Raw genomic sequence first — 17,418 nt, forward strand, 5'->3', positions numbered from 1 at the left:
ACTCTTTCAAATAAATAAAATAAATTAAAAAAAAAAAAAAGGGCCGGCACCGTGACTCACTTGGCTAATCCTCCGCCTGTGCTGCTGACACCCTGGGTTCTAGGTCCTGGTTGCTCCTCTTCCAGTCTAGCTCTCTGCTGCGGCCCGGAAGTGCAGAGGAGGATGGCCCAAGTGCTTGGGTCCCTGCACCTGCATGGGAGACCGGGAGGAAGCACCCGGCTCCTGGCTTCGGAATGGCGCGGCACCGGCCATGGTGGCCATTAGGGGAGTGAACCAATGGGAAGAAGACCTTTCTCTCTGTCTCTCTCTCTCTCACTGCCTAACTCTGCCTGTGAAAGACAGAAAGACAGAAAGAAAGAAAGGGAAGAAAGGAAGAAAGAAATGCTATCAGGAGGGAGCAAGATCCCAGAATTGACTCCAGACTCCATCCTGAAGCACTACAGGTTAGAGCAACTCTCACCAGTCAAAATCACACCGAGCTACAATCCGGGCAATAAGAGAATGGGCTTTGTGTTACAGAAGCAAACTAACCGTGCTTGTGCTTCCCGATGAGGCAAGCACTTAGGACTGGGAAATTAAGAGGAAGTCACAGAATCCAAACAGCAGTTAGAGCTGAAACCTCAAATTTCACTGTTGAAAACATAGGGCTGGCAAAACCTTATTTTCTCAATCCACATATGCCTTTGGTTCCCCCAGACAATAAACTACATTTTGTGAGAATTCAAATCTTAATGCCTATCACAGTTCCACCTCGTGATATTTAGTTATTTTCTGAAGCCAAACTTAAACCACAAAGAAGCCTTCCTCTTTGTGCAGTGATCCCCCATTCATCCTCCAAAATTCTGCTCCATAAAGATATATACGCTTTTGAGCCAGACGGGCCTGAATTTAAACTTCCATGTGACCACTTCTACTCTCAGAGCCTCAATTTCCTCATCTGTAAAATGGACCCAGGGCCACTCACCAGGGCTTATGAAGAGAATTCAAACACTGTCGGTGCCTACACACAGCAGCCACCATAAGCTCGCATGGAATGCTTCCTCTATAGCTATTAAGGTGCCTTTGTTACCTTTCTTTTCCTTCTTCTGGTACAACCCCACCTCTACCAAACCTCCTACTATTGTACTTACCACTTTTCACTTGTGAATTGTGAGCAGGTTTGTCTTAACACCTGTGCAGCTAAAGGGCTGAGCACAGCGCCTGGACTCAATGCGCAGCCAACAACTATTTGATTAAATAGATTCATACAGAGAGGCCAAAACGTGCCGGCTATTCCACAGGGAGCCAGTAACAGGGAGCCAGCACACTTTCAGGGGGCGACCTCTAAGTTGGACGACTAAAGAAGTCATTCTTCCAAGTAGGAACACTAACTACTAGGGGGCGGGAGGTCTGTTATCGGAGAGCATTTAAGAGAATACCTTAAAGTCGTCTTTTAGCCGATACCTGGCATGAAGTCCCGACAACGCGGATCCGATGGCTGTCACTGTCTGCCGGTGCGGGATTAGTGTCACCGGTTCCCACGGTCCCGGGCGCACACAGGGCTGCCAGGCCGCGCTCCTTACCTTCTCCCTGGGTTTGATGTATTTGTGCAGCACCCCGCAGAGTTCCAGGTAGGTCCCATACCACTCGAAAGCTTTCTTTCCTCGCTGCTGGAAGAACTTCTCCCAATAGTCAACGGAGCCAAACTCCCTGGAGCTTTTCGGTAAGAGATTCATGTTCCCCCGGGCCCGAGCTGCGTCTGCTAGCCGCTACGCCCAGTGGGACACCATCGAGGGGCTTACCCCGGCCCAGGCTCTGAGACGCCGCAGCGGGACCGCTACCCACGGATAAGGAGCCTCATGGATGTGCTCCCTCACTCGTCACCTTACCGGCAAAGGCACGAGCGGGCCCCTGAATCTGCCACACTGCACCTCTGCCTCCGCGCCAGCGCTCCCCTGCCCCACGTGGAGCCCCTCACTTTCTCCGAGCTAGGTTTTCAGAACGCAGGAACCATATCCGGGTGCGAGGCCTCGTGATTGGTCGGCACGCCAGACCACCCCGACAACTCATTGGTTACCGCTGTTCGCACCTAGCGTCCCATTGGCTGCGGGGCGCTCGCCTCACGCGGGCGGCTCCGTCGCAGGCGCCGAGCGCTCTATTGACGTGAGGCGCGCCGGGGTCAGGGCGGAAGAGGCCGCGCGGCCGTGAGTCAGGCTCGCATCCGCGTGCCGCAAGGGGGCAGTCTTCGTTGATTTGGGCTGTGCCGCGCGGGCTCCGTGGGGTCTGGGTCTGTTCGGTCTCCAGGCCACACCGGGACTGAACGCGGGGCGTGGGAGCGCACTGAGGAGGGGGCTCGCAGCGGAAACCCTGTTCTTTGAAGCCAGTCGGTCGGTCGTGAAACAGAACCGCACCTGGTGTTATCGTCTATATCTCCCACTCGCCCCCTGCCCCGTCTGATTATGTCACTTGTGTAATTCAGATTTGAGTTGGAGGAAAATGGCACTTGCTGTACATCATCTGCACTAAAACCCAGGGTTCCACTATCAAAAGCTTCAGGAAGAGCGTAACAACTAGGAATTCAGGGGTCGCTCCTTTCCCACTTCCGGCCCTCAAAGCTCAGGAGCAAAACTTAGGACTTACTTGGTGGTCAGCATCCTTGCGATACCATTCTGATGTCATCTGTAACTGCTTATTTCGTGTGTTTGATGAACGGACTGTACTGTGAAGGCTCATTTTAGGCTAGAACTCTGCAATTTCCTATAGGGGCTCCATCTTAAAGACTGCGTTTGGCACTGGGCCTTTCACAGACGGAAATCGCAGAAGGAATGTAAGGATTGCGGAGGGCAGAAACATTGAGCGTCGGTACTCAAGGCACAGATAGCCAGGTAGAACCTCTGTCCGTGGTTAAGTACACGGATTTCCAATTTTTCTATACCAAAATACACCTATAATTTAATTCCATTTTCCCCAAACGTTTGTAACTTTGTAGGTTAAAGAGTGAACTTAAGCCGGTTTAAAAGTGATTCTCCAGCGTGGCCTTCCTTAAATCACCTGGAGGCTTATTCAAACAGATTGCAGCGGCCCACCCCTAGTCCTGATTAGTTTCTAGCGATTCCCAGGTTTGGGTGATGGTGTTGGTCTAGGGACCACACTGTGAGAGCTACTGTTTCAACCTACTGTATAATTGAGATAAGTCAAAATGGATGTGACTTCTACTTCACAATTCTAGAAGGCTGATTTAAAAGCCCTCTACAAGTAATACATGCTCCCCTAGCTGAATTCACATTGTTTCCTCTCTAGCCAAGGAGAACCTGCAGGAGTCTCTGAGGCAGCCTCAGCTACTATATTATGCATAGTTCCTAATGGGTGAGACCTGGGTTCTTCAGAAAACGTTTTTGAGAGCTGAGGATGTTGCTTGTACTAGAAGCCCTACACTATAACGGAAGCAAAACACCATGGCTTTCCGCCCCCTGCCCCAATTCAATAAACACCTGAATTATCTAATATGAGCCAATCATGCTAAAAGCTAAGGATGCAGTGGCAAGCAAGGCAATCACATGACAGGCACATTAAACAATGTCAAAAGTAATCTGTAATAAGGGCTGTGATGAGTGCTGCAAAATAGAAACATAAGATTTCATGATATCCAATATGTTTGAGAGTCCTCCTGATGCAATGGGGAGAGAAGGCTACCCTGAGGAAGGGGTAAAAAGATTCTATAAAACTGACTGCTGGCCGGTGCCGCGGCTCAATAGGCTACTCCTCCACCTAGCGGCGCCGGCACACCGGGTTCTAGTCCCGGTCGGGGCGCCAGATTTTTTTTCTCGGTTGCCCCTCTTCCAGGCCAGCTCTCTGCTGTGGCCAGAGAGTGCAGTGGAGGATGGCCCAAGTGCTTGGGCCCTACACCCCATGGGAGACCAGGAGAAGCACCTGGCTCCTGCCTTTGGATCAGCGTGGTGCACTGGCCACAGCGCGCCAGCCGTGGCAGCCATTGGAGGGTGAACCAACGACAAAAAGGAAGACCTTTCTAAACTCTGTCTCTCTCACTATCCACTCTGCCTGTCAAAAAAAAAATTAAAAAAAAATTGACTGCTTTAGTAAATATTGCTTGTTCAGTACTATCAGCATGACACAGATAAAGAACCAAGAATCATAATGCACCCTCCGGAGGCCTCTGCAAGAACTTTTGCCGGCTTCTTTTCTCTCTGTTTCCATTGTCCTTTTTTAAGGGCATGGTGTTGGAAAACACAATAGATGCGATTTCTATCACTGCTCAGCTCCAGCACCTTACTCATGTCCTAGAAATAAAGTCACTACTTGCGGGTACGTTTCAGACTTTCTCCCATCTCTGTCTGTACCTGCCTCCATTCTTTGCACCCAAGACAGCAGTAACAACCAGAACACTTTAAGCTAGGACATGCTAGACGTTTTCCAGAATTGTGCAAATGGCTAACAGAAATATTTTAGATATATTGCAACACTAGACTCTGGTACAAATCTTTTAAAACATTTACTTGTTTGAAACATTTTTCTCTCAGTATTTAATTATGAAATATGATTAAAAGGTATATGTTATCATTAGTACAGTTAATTTTTTTTTTTTTTTTGACAGGCAGAGTGGACAGAGAGAGAGAGACAGAGAGAGAGAAAGGTCTTCCTTTGCTGTTGGTTCACCCTCCAATGGCCGCCGCAGCCAGTGCGCTACGGCCGGCACACCGCGCTGATCCGATGGCAGGAGCCAGGTACTTCTCCTGGTCTCCCATGGGGTGCAGGGCCCAAGCACTTGGGCCATTCTCCACTGCCCTCCCTGGCCACAGCAGAGAGCTGGCCTGGAAGAGGGGCAACCGGGACAGAATCCGGTGCCCCGACCGGGACTAGAACCCGGTGTGCCAGTGCCGCAAGGCGGAGGATTAGCCTATTTGAGCCGCGGCGCTGGCCATACAGTTAATTTAAGCCAATTAGATGTTAAGATGATTTATATTTTATTAGGATTCCCAAAGTAGTTACCAATGATAAATGAAAATCTCTTAGGCCAAATAAACTTAGCAGAGCTTATTTGAGCAAAATAAAAGAAAAACAACTTGTGAATCAGGCAGCTCCCAGACCATAGCAGGTTCTGAGCACTCCAGTGAATGATGTCATATGACAGCCTTTATAGAAAAACAGGAGTGCCACATAGAAAACAACTGAACTGACTACAGCTCAAGACCACCAACCAGTCAGCTGGTTACAGCTTCACTAGTTAATTGCAGACAAGTTCCAGGGTTGGGGAATGTCTGGCCCACAAAATCATTTGGTCTGGCTATGCCAAGTCAACTGCAAGCAGGACTCGAAATTCAATAAATCTATAGCAGCTGATTTTTAAGCTAATGATTTTTTAAAGATGTATTTATTTATTTGAAAGAGCTACAGAGAGAAAGGGAGAGAAGGGAGTGGGGCAAGGTGTGTGTGGGGGACTGCTAATTTTTTCTGCAAGTGGCTGAAATGGCCAAGGATGGGCCAGGCCAAAGCTAGGAGCCAAGAACTCCATGTGGGTGGCAGAAGCCCAAGCACTTGAGCCATCTTCCACTGCTTTCCCAGACACGTTAGCAGGGAGCTGGACTGGAAGTGGAGCAGCTAGAACTTGAACCAGCCCCCATATGGAATGCTACCGTCACAGAGGGTAGCTTAGCCAGCTATGCTACAATGCTGGCCTCAAGCTGATAATCCTGTATGGCCTGTGAATTATGTTATAAATATCTAAATAGCCTTTGTCAGAAAAAAAGGTTCCCCACCCCTATCAGTTAACTGGCTGCAGGGCCTTCTGCAACCAAATCAGTTACTGCAATGAAACTCTGTATTGGCTTGGTGTGTTGGGCCCAGTGTAAGTCCCAACCCAAATCCATGGCTTCCCACAAATTGTACTTAACTCCAGTATATTTAATATGCAAAATGAGTTTAGATGAAACCATTCAAAGACTGTGGAATCTTTTTATAAATATCTAAATCCACACCTCTGGATATAGAATTCGCAACTAGTCTTAACTGAAATTATTCATAAGGCCTTTGGTAATACAACGTTCAATTAGTTAATTGTTGCTAAGATTAATTTCACAATAATGAATAGGAAATTAAAAGGATTCCTGAAAATTTAGGGGGAAGAGTATGGGAGAATGCATGTGGTAGGCAGAATAATGCTCCCCCCAAAATGATACTGTCCTTATCCCAAGAACCTGTGAATGTGTGAGGTTACATGGCAAAAGGGAAATAAGGCTATAGAGACAATTACATTTGCTAATTAGCTGATAGTAAAATAGATTAGCTTAGATCATCTAGGTGGGCCCAATGTAATCACAAGGGTTATTTAAAGTGGAAGAGGGTCATGGAAAGGGAAGAACCCGAGACAGGCATGAAAAGGACTTGGTCTGATATTGCTGGTTTTGGTGAAGGCGGAGGGAACCTGTGAGCCAAGGAAAGTGGGCAACCTTTACAAGCTGGAGAAGGAAATGAAACTGCTTCTCCTGAGGAATCTCCAGAAGGAACATAGTCCAGTAGACCCCTTGATTCTAGTGCTGTGAGACCTGTGTCAGGCTCCTGGCTTCTGGATCTGGGAGGCAATGACATTTACTGCTTGCACCACTAAGTTCTTGTTAATTTGTTATGGTCAAGGCTGGCGCTGTGGCACAGTGGGTAAAGCTACCACCTGCAGTGCCAGCATCCCATACAGGTGCTGATTTGGGTCCCGGCTGCTCCACTTCTGATCCAGCTCTCTGCTATGGCCTGGGAAAGCAGTAGAAAATGACCCAAGTCCTTGGGTTCCTGCACCTGAGTGGGAGACCTGGAAGAAGCTCCTGGATCCTGGCTTCAGATCTGTGCAGCTCCAGCTCTTGCAGCCATTTGGGGTGTGAACCAGCAGATGGAGGCTCTCTCTCTCTCTCCCTCTCTTTCTATCTCTCTGTCTCTGCCTCTCTGTAACTCTACCTTTCAAATTAATAAATTAATCTTTTAAAAATTGTTATGGTAGGCCTGCGCCGTGGCTCAATAGGCTAATCCTCCACCTAGCGGCGCCGGCACACCAGGTTCTAGTCCCGGTCGGGGCACCAGATTCTGTCCCGGTTGCCCCTCTTCCAGGCCAGCTCTCTGCTGTGGCCAGGGAGTGCAGTGGAGGATGGCCCAAGTGCTTGGGCCCTGCACCCGCATGGGAGACCAGGAAAAGCTCCTGGCTTCGGATCGGCGCACTGCAGCTGGCTGTGGCAGCCATTGGAGGGTGACCAACGGCAAAGGAAGACCTTTCTCTCTGTCTCTCTCTCTCTCACTGTCCATTCTGCCTGTCAAAAAAAAAATTGTTATGGTAACAACCGGAAACTGATACAGAACATAACAATGAGGAGTAGAGTAGGTGTAGTCTGTAGGAGGAGAGGTTATAGTGGGAGGAGAGTAGCAGTACATTGAATCCAAAACTGAGGTGGAGTGTAGTTTTGTTTTTTTGTTTGTTTGTTTTTTTGTTTTTTGTTTTTTTTGACAGGCAGAGTTAGTGAGGGGTGAGAGAGAGACAGAGAGAAAGGTCTTCCTTTTTTCCATCAGTTCACCCCCAAAATGGCTGCTACGGCCAGGGCATGCGCCGATCCGAAGCCAGGAGCCAGGTGCTTCCTCCTGGTCTCCCATGCGGGTGCAGGGCCCAAGCACTTGGGCCATCCTCCACTGCCTTCCTGGGCCACAGCAGAGAGCTGGACTGGAAGAGGAGCAGCTTGGGACAGAACTGGCACCCCAACCAGGACTAGAACCTGGTGTGCCGGTGACGCAGGCGGAGGATTAGCCTAGTGAGCCGCGGTGCCGGCCAAAGGGCAGGTTTTGACAGGTGTTCTATTCCAAGCACTGAGCCGAAGCTTGTGGGGCCATAAGAAGCCAACAGAGACCCACGGTCATGACCACTGGGAAGAACTGATCTGGGGGTACTGTTGGGAAGGACTGAGCACTTGATGACTAAGAGACTGAGGGACTCAAGATGGTTCCCACATTGGCTTATGGGAGACTGAGGAAATAGTCTATAGAAAGAAATCAGGGAAGGAGAAAAAGATGCGATTTGTCCATCTGTGACTTGAAAGGAATTTAGAGACCATCACACTAGTAAAACCCAGAGCCAGAACTAAGCAGTCTCCCCACCCTGCGTGCCTGTCCCAAGACTCACACTCAACTCATCTGCTGCCAGTGGTATCCAGTTGGTGTTAGTGGTCCAAGACATGAAAATGCTTCATCACTGGGATATAAAACTGGGTAAAGGGAATCTCTCCTTGGTGTCCAGGGAGTGGCTCGTGAACTACTGGAAACTATTTCATACTGGAAATCTTCTTAGCACATGGGTTTGTTTTCTACATTTGAGAAGTTAAGAAATGAATGTTCTCCTGTGTCTTGGAATAATGGGAGGCAGGCAAAACCTCCTAGGGTAACATCATGCCATTTTACTGGCTGGGCATCAACATCTCCCTCAAGCTATTGTTAACCTAAGAAGAAATTCTCAAGCTGATATTGGATTCCTAAAATTGAGATAATCATAATACTATATTTTTAAGTTTATATAGTAGCATTTGTAATTTGCCAAGAGTTTTTCTCAGGTTTCATTAAAACCACAGGAAGGAAGTTCAAAGCTGGACAGCTAATTTTTACATTGGCAGATTGGAGCCCTTTGAGAAAAACATGTCAGCCTTGTATAAGATCAGCAAGTTTGTATGACCCTAGGAGATGCTTACACACTGGTCTCTCATACACACACACACACACACACACATATAATTGAGGCAAAACTCCAACTGATTGAAAATCAATGAAAAAGCCACATGACTAACTGAAAGAATTCAGCCACCTGGATGTCATATTTGAGCCCCAGGATTTTCTTTCTTCCTTTCTTTTTTTAAATATTTATTTTTTCATTTGAAAGGCAGACTTAGAGAGAGAAAGAGAGAGAGAGAGAGAGATCTTCCATCCGCTGGTTCATTCCCCAATTGACCACAATGGCTGGAGCTGCGCTGATCCAAAGGCAGGAGCCAGGAGCATCTTCCAGGTCTCCCAGTCAGGTGCAGGGACCCAAGGATTTGGGCCATCTTCCACTGCTTTCCCAGGCCATAGCAGAGAGCTGGATCGGAAGTGGAGCAGCCAGGGCTTGAAAACTGATGCCCAAATAGGATGCCAGCACTGCAGGCAGTGGCTTTACCCATACACCACAGCACTGGCCCCCAGGATTTTTTCTGCAGTTGTTTGTTACATTGTCACTGAGGACACTGGTAATTGCCTTGGTTTCTTGATACATACAGGTTGCAAGGCACTTACATCCACTTTTATGGGTGAGAGGGAAGCAAAGGGCACATACATGGTAGAGTGTTTTTGGGAGCAGTGGGCAATAACATCTTGAAAGCTGGGATGCCAGGATGTTGGGGGAATGGCGCCAAGGTCAAGGTCACAGGACCTTGCTGCCCTAGACCCACACATGAGGGGGCTCACAAGGCCTCCTTTTGGATCTCATCTTTGTTTTTTACAACCTGGATATGCGGAAAGATTACAACAGTAAATTGTAACAATGTTTTTCCTTAAGTCTATCCTAAACTTCAGTTCCTCTTTAAGAAAAAAAAAAGAAAAAAGAGCTTGTTTTTCTCTTAAACTCTAGCACTCAGCATTCTCACCCATAAGCCTCTCAGATGTCCTGTATTTTGAATACTGTCTCTTCTCAGTCCATAACAAAATATTTTTTCACCACCAAGAGAATGGATTTGAAAACAGCATTTGATAAATAAAATTCACTTAAGAGCCGCACCCAAGGCTTTTTTTTTTAACATTCAGATCCAGAGCCCTCAAAGTAACCAGCAAAACAGAATTCCCTTTAGTCCAACAAAGATATTATATGTTAATCCTCATCTAAAACTAAAATTGTTTTCTTTCCATGAGCTGTAAGAAAAGTCTTTTCTTACACAGAATCTGAAATTGTACCAAAATTTTTCACCATCCTTAATCTCTTCTTTGAATACTCTATCTTTGTCATCACTGCTCTGACACACACAGTAGAAAAAGTTTTTCCCAGTATGTGGGATTCTCATCCATGAAGCAGCTCTGGCATGAAGATTCAACAGAGAAATGTCCTCAGAGAATATGGTGTGGGTATTTCTGAAGATAACTGCCAGTACGGGGGATCTGTGGATAAAAACTATGCAGCACAGAGGTTGAGAAAAATGAGATCTGGAATCAAAGATCTACTGCTCTCTCAGTGGTGAATTTGGTCAAATTTGTTGATGTCAATCAAATATTTAGCCTCCTCTGCTTTCTCTCTTGAGCATCACAATTCACTTACATTTGGCATCCAAAGTAATTTTTAAAATTGAGGTATAATATAATTATTATGTTACAAAAAAAAAACACAACATAAATTTCATCATTTAAAAGCCTAGCTGGTTAAGATGCCCTCATCCCATATCAGAGTACCTAGGTTCAATTACTGGCTCTGGCCCTTCTTCCAGCTTCCTATTAGTGAAAATCCTGCGAAGAATTGGTGATGGCTCAGGTAACTGGGTTCCTTCTACCCACATAGAAGATCTGCTTTCCCAGCTCCTAGCTCTGGCCCCAACCATTGTAGGTATTTGGGGAGTAAATCAGTAGATGGGAAAGTGCTCTCTCGCTCTCTCTCTCTCTCTCTCATCCACCCTTTGGCACTGAAGAAACTAGAGATACCATGTGCAAAAAGAATGAGGTTGGATCCTTCCCTTATTTTTTTTTTCTTCCCTTATACCATATAAGAAAAGTAACTCAAATAGGATTAAGGATATAAAACTATAAAACTCCTAGAAGAACCATAGAGAGGGGACCAGTGCTATGGCACAACAGGTTAAAGCCCTGGCCTGGATGCCAGTTCAAGTCCCGGCTGCTCTACTTCCAATCCAGCTTCCGGCTAGTGTGCCTGGGAAAGCAGCAGAGGATGGCCCAAGTTCTTGGGTCCCCTGCATCCTCATGGGAGACACGGAGAGAGCTCTTGGCTCCTGGCTTCAGATCAGCTCAGCTCTGGCCGTTGTGGCCATTTTGGGAGTGCACCAGCAGATGGAAGACCTCTCTCCCTGTGTCTCTGTCTCTACCTCTCTCTGTAACTGTCTTTCAAATAGATAAAGTAAATCTTAAAAAAAAAAAAAACTATAGAAACACTCATGACATTAAATTTGGTCATGAATTCTTAGATATGACACTAAAAGTATAGGCAACAAAAACAAAATTAGGCAAATCAGACTACATCAAACTGAAAAACTCGGGCACATCAAAGGAAACAGAGTGCAAATGCAAATTACAGAATGGGAGAAAACATCTGCAGATCATGCATCTAATAAGTGGTTAATATCCATTGTAAGGTCGTCACAAAACACACCAAACACCGGAGTAAGGGAAAGGGTTTATTGGGGAAAACCCAGCAGGCCAGAGGGAAGGGGCGAGGAAGGAAAAAGAGAGCAGGTGTCCGGGAAGGAAAAAGAGAGCAGGTGTCCGGGAAGCGGGTCTAATATCCCTTTTCCAGGGGGCGGGCAGGGAAGTAGGAATAGCAAATCCCATTAGGTTGGGGGTGGAGCTTGACACCAGTGGTTGGGCCATGTGGCTACCTGGCTTTCAGCAATGGCGGTGGGGCTAGGGCCTAGGATGTAGATCAGGGTGTAGATCGCGCCATAGATAAGACTTCGCCATTTTCCTAACATCCATAATATATAAATAAGTCAACAACCAAATCCATTTTAACAATGAATATGATGGCAAGGGGCAGGGTGTGTTGGACCCAGCAGTTAAGATGTCCCTTGGGACACCCATATCCATATTGTATCTGAGTTCTAGTCCTAGCTCTTTCTCAATTGCTGCTTCCCACTAAGATGCACTCCAGGAGGCAACAGAAGATGGCTGAAGAGACTGGATCCCTGCCACACATGGGAGAGGCCTAGATTGAGTTCCAGGCTCCTGGCTTTGACTGGCCTAGCCCCAGCTGATGCAGGCATCTGGAGGGAGTAAACTAGTGAGTGGGAGATCTCTCTCTCTCTTTCTCTCTGGGTGTGAGTGGATGGCTGCCTTTCAAATAAAACTGCTAAAATAAAAAATGAACAAAGGACTTGAAAAGGCATGTCTTCAATGAAGATTTACAAATGAACAATAGCATATGAAAACAGGCTCAACATCATTAATCATTAAAGAAATGTAAATGGAAACTACAATGAGATATCACCCCATTCCATTAGGATGGCCACTATCAACAGACAACAAAGGAAATAAGAAGTGTGTTGAAGTTGTGGAGAAAGTAGAATCCTTGTGTACTGTTGGGTGCCATGACACACTAGGTTAATCCTCCATCTGTGGCGCTGGCATCCCATATGGGTGCTGGTTCTAGTCCCGGTTGCTCCTCTTCTAGTCCAGCTCTCTGCTGTGGCCTGGGATAGCAGTAAAAGATGGCCCAAGTCCTTGGGCCCCTGTACCCGCATGGGAGACCAGGAAAAAGCCCCTGGCTCCTGGCTTCAGATCGGTGCAACTCCAGCTGTTGCGGCCATTTGGGGAGTGAACCAACGGAAGGAAGACCTTTCTCTCTGTCTCTCTCATTGTCTGTAACTCTACCTGTCAAATACATAAATAAAAAATCTTAAAAAAAAAAAGGAATATAAAATGGTACAGTTACTATGGAAAACAATATGAAAGTCCCTCAGAAAATTAAAAATAGAGCTACCACATGATCCAGCCCTTACTTCTGGGTGTGTAACAAAAAGAAATGGAAACAGAATTTTGAAGAGATATTTAGATTATAGAAGGAAATCCTGTTACATGCTACAACATGGGTGAACCTTGAGGATGTAATGACAAGTGAAATAAGCCAGTCACAAAAAGACAAGATTGGCAGGATTCTAAAGTAGTTAACCTCAGAGACAAAAAAGTGAAACTACAGTTGCCAGGAGTTAGGGGGAGTGGGAAATGAGGAACTGTTTTCCAGTAGGTATTGAGTTTCAGTTTTGCAAGACAAGAAAGTTCTAGAGAGCTATTGCACAACAATGTGAATATAGTTAACACCACAACACTACCAAACACTTTAAAGGGGTGAAGAGGGTAAGTTATGTGATTTTTAAACCACAATTTTAGAAACTAATTTTTTTTTTTTTTACATGTCAAACTCATTCCTGACTAGTGGCCTTTGCTCTTGGTATCCTTTCTGCCTGGAACATTCTTTCCCTTGTTTTTTGCATGATTGGTTCCTTTTCATACTTCTAGTTCCAGCCTAAATATTCCATCCTCAGAGTGATCTCCCTTGACAACTCTGTTTTGTTTTTTTTTTAAATAGGTCCCCCTTAAGCTCCAGTCACTTGTTTGTTCTTTTCAAAACACTCACAATTTCTAATTATATAATTTCTTTTTGTCTGTATTTCCATCTAGAATATAAAGTTTACAAGGACAATAACTGTGCCTGTATTTTAAATCATACACCTAGCTTAGTAATGGGTACATAATAGCTATCCAACCTATTATTCTCCCATGTAAACCAGGAAGAATAATTTCTGCTTCCTGGGCTTGCCATGAGAATTAGTGTATGCACAGGGCTGGCTACACCATAGGAGCACAATGATTAGTCTAGGGGAGGGTATTTTGGTTGTCTCAGGTGACCACGAGGTACCAATCCTCTCCAGAGACTCTCGGAACCATGCAGGGACACTAGGCAGGACAAAATTATCTACACATAAGCAAGCCGAATGCCTGCCTTCTAGTCAGCAAGTGCAACCTTGCCAACAACTAGGATCTTTCATGCCTACCACGTGGTTGGTAGGTCTTTGCTCAGAACCGCCCAGGACCCTGTGTGCTTTCCACATCTCATAATAAAGAACGAAATACTAAAAGCAGGAGTCTCAAATCTGGGGAAATTTGAGGGGCCATGGATAGAATTCTGAGGGTCTAAAAACTTGGATGAGAAAAAGATGGTATCATTGTTGTCACTAACCACTAATAGAAATATAGCATTTCTTTGTATTATAAATGCAGCCCCCTCAAAAACAAAATGAAAAGCCTAGTAGTACCTGTGGCTTTGTTATCAGTGGGAATCACTAAGATTTTTATATACAATTGTAGATATCTTAAAATATTTTATGCTTATTACTAGTTCAAAAATATGGTAAATGTTAGACTTGCCACTAGATTTTGTTTAGTAAGTTAGCATATATCTTAACATATTAACAAATTTTTCTTCAAATTATTTGGTAATAGTATTTCAATATAACTGGGTTACTTTGTAATTCTGTGCATTTTTTACACTTGATCTTAGCCAAAGGCCGAGAAGCGATTTTTTCTGTGCATTTTTGACGCATTGTGAAATGTTCTTAAGTCTACAGACTCACCAGATTGCCAAAGGGGTTCTTGGTATATGTATTAACTATACACAGTGACTATCATATAACAGGAGTTCCATAAATGATTCTTCATGGTCATAATTTATTGTCCTATGTTTGGTTCCTATCTTGAATTTGTGTTCATGTAAAGAACAAACCAGAAAGGTCAGTTTGGAGCTTAGGGAAAACTTGACTACCACACTTTATTTATTTATTTATTTATTTATTTATTTATTTATTTTGACAGGTAGAGTTAGACAGTGAGAGAAAGAGAGACAGAGAGAAAGGTCTTCCTTTCCGTTGGTTCACCCCCCAAATAGCCGCTACGGCCGCGCACTGCGCTGATCTGAAGCCAGGAGCCAGGTGCTTCCTCCTGGTCTCCCTACGCAGGTGCAGGGCCCAAGTACCTGGCCGATCCTCCACTGCCCTCCCGGGCCACAGCAGAGAGATGGTCTGGAAGAGGGGCTACCGGGACAGAATCCGGTGCCCCAACCGGGACTAGAACCCGGTGTGCCGGCGCTTCAGGCAGAGGATTAGCTAAGTGAGCCATGGTGCTGACCACATACTTTATTTTTTTTAATGGGACTGGTGCCATGTGGGTGAAGGAATGTATGAGCAGGAATCTCCCTAACACTAGGGTCCAGTAACAGAGACACCAAGTGTCCCTAATATTTCACACCTTCCCTCTGACATCAGACTTTATTTATTTATTTTTTTGAAAGGTAGAGTTACAGAGATGCAGAGGAGGGGGAGGGGGAGAGAGAGAGAGAGTGAGTTATCCATCTACTGGTTCGCTCCTCAAATGGCTACAATGGCCGGAGCTGGGCCAAGCTGAAACCAGGAGCCAGGAGTTTCTTCTGGGTCTCCCATGTGGGTGCAGGGGCCCAAGCACCTGGGTCATCTTCCACTGCTTTCCCAGGCCATAGCAGAGAGCTGGATAGGAAGAGGAGCAGCTAGAACTCGAACTGGCACCCACTGGCACCCATAGGAATGCCACCACTACAGTTTTACCTGCTAGGCCAAAACGCCAGTCCCTGACTACTATACTTTTTTTTTTTTTACAGGCAGAGTGGACAGTGAGAGAGAGAGAGAAACAGAGAGAAAGGTCTTCCTTTCCGTTGGTTCACCCTCCAATGGCCGCTGCGGCGGGCACGCTGCAGCCGGCTCACCTCGCTGATCCGATGGCAGGAGCCAGGTACTTCTCCTGGTCTCCCATGGGGTGCAGGGCCCAAGCACTTGGGCCATCCTCCACTGCACTCCCTGGCCACAGCAGAGAGCTGGCCTGGAAGAGGGGTAACCGGGACAGAATCCGGCGCCCGGACCAAGACTAGAACCCGGTGTGCCGGCGCCGCAAGGCGGAGGATTAGCCTAGTGACCCGCGGCGCCGGCGACTACTATACTTTAAAAAAAAAAATCTTGTTAGGGAAAGACTTAATTGTGTCACTTCTATCTTTCATCCTCTGGAGAGTCTGGAAAGTCCTTTTTAAAGTATTTTGCTGACATCATTGTTTCTTCCAGATAACCACTTATATATCACTTGTGACCACAGGACCTAAAGCAGGAGATGGTAATGGAGCCTCTGTGATTTATAATGTCATTTTAACTCAGAGAAGTGTGACTATTATTCTGAAACAGACTTTTCATGGGATTTAGTTTAGATTTTGAAATGAAAGCCAGGGGCCAGCGCTGTGGCATAGAGGGTAAAGCTGCTGCCTGCAGCGCCAGCATCCCATATGGGCACCAGTTCAAGTCCTGGCTGCTCCACTTCCAATCCAGCTCTCTGCTATGGCCTCAGAAAGCAGTAGAAGATGGCCCAAGTCCTTAGACCCCTGCACCTGCTTGGGAGACCCAGAAGAAGCTCCTGGCTCCTCGCTTCGGATCAGCTCAACTCCAGCCGTTGAGGCCAATTGGGGAGTGAACCAGCGGATGGAAGACCTTTCTCTCTCTCTCTGCCTCTCCTTCTCTTTGTAACTCTGCCTTTCAAATAAATAAATAAATATTTAAAAAAAAGAAAAAAGAAATGATCCTCAGAAGAGGATATGGAATTTCCATTGTTTAAAACAAAGGGACGGCTGGCGCTGCGGCTCACTAGGCTAATCCCGCCAGCACACCGGGTTCTAGTCCCGGTCCGGGCGCCGGATTCTGTCCCAGTTGCCCCTCTTCCAGGTCAGCTCTCTGCTGTGGCCAGGGAGTGCAGTGGAGGATGGCCCAAGTGCTTGGGCCCTGCACCCCATGGGAGACCAGGAGAAGCACCTGGCTCCTGCCATCGGATCAGCGCAGTGCGCCGGCTGCAGCACGCCGGCTGCGGCGGCCATTGGAGGGTGAACCAACGGAAAGGAAGACCTTTGTCTCTGTCTCTCTCTCTCACTGTCCACTCTGCCTGTCAAAAAAATAAAAATAAAAAAAATAAAACAAAGGGAAGGCCGGCGCTGCGGCTCAATAGGCTAATCCTCCGCCTGCAGCGCCAGCACACCGGGTTCTAGCCCCCGTTGGGGCACCGGATTCTGTCCCGGTAGCCCCTCTTCCAGACCATCTCTCTGCTGTGGCCCGGGAGTGCAGTGGAGGATGGCCCAAGTACTTGGGCCCTGCACCTGCATGGGAGACCAGGAGAAGCACCTGGCTCCTGGCTTCGGATCAGCACGGTGTGCCAGCCGCAGCGCGCGGGCCGTGGGGACCATTGGAGGGTGAAACAATGGCAAAAAGGAAGACCTTTCTCTCTCTCTCTCTCTCTCTCTCTCTCGCTCACTATCCACTCTGCCTGACAAAAAATAAATAAAAATAAAAATAAAAATAAAAAAAAAGGGAAAACACGAGGGCATTGTCAATGCTAATAAAGGGAGACCGCAATGACAAATGTGTATGTATCGTGAATGAAAATCATTATGATTAAAAAGCCTATCCATGTATATGTAGAAATATCATATACAGAGAGACCCTGCTTGTCTCCTCACCAGCGCAGAATCTTATGGCAAAAGGTGAGCTGGGCCAGTACTTCTGATTAGATGGTGCTGATCGCATGCGCTTCTGTTGTCTGAAGAAGCTGGGATATTCTCCCTCTCATCAGAACCCATTTTAAGTAATGTTGAGCCATGACCAT

General features: G+C 46.5%; 1 protein-coding gene across 11 annotated transcripts in view; it reads right to left on the reverse strand.

The window, feature by feature from the left end:
* METTL13 (methyltransferase 13, eEF1A N-terminus and K55) overlaps positions 1–17,418 on the reverse strand; it is a 47,792-nt gene that overhangs the window by 15,784 nt on the left and 14,590 nt on the right. For 2 of the 11 annotated variants that reach the window (XM_089299543.1, XM_008264068.5), the window contains exon 1: positions 1,563–2,021. The exons of 3 other annotated variants lie outside the window; for them this stretch is intronic. In XM_089299543.1, coding sequence (XP_089155669.1) covers positions 1,563–1,715 — 153 coding nt within the window. In that variant the 5' untranslated portion in view covers positions 1,716–2,021. Of the gene's footprint in view, positions 1–60; positions 330–1,418; positions 2,143–17,418 lie in introns of those variants that run through there. 6 more of the 11 variants (XM_089299546.1, XM_089299541.1, XM_002715894.6 and 3 more) reach the window with 5 other exon arrangements.

The sequence above is a fragment of the Oryctolagus cuniculus genome, chromosome 7 (genome assembly GCF_051225735.1).
Source record: "Oryctolagus cuniculus isolate XC-2025 breed Fujian yellow rabbit chromosome 7, ASM5122573v1, whole genome shotgun sequence".
In the NCBI taxonomy this organism is placed as follows: domain Eukaryota; kingdom Metazoa; phylum Chordata; class Mammalia; order Lagomorpha; family Leporidae; genus Oryctolagus; species Oryctolagus cuniculus.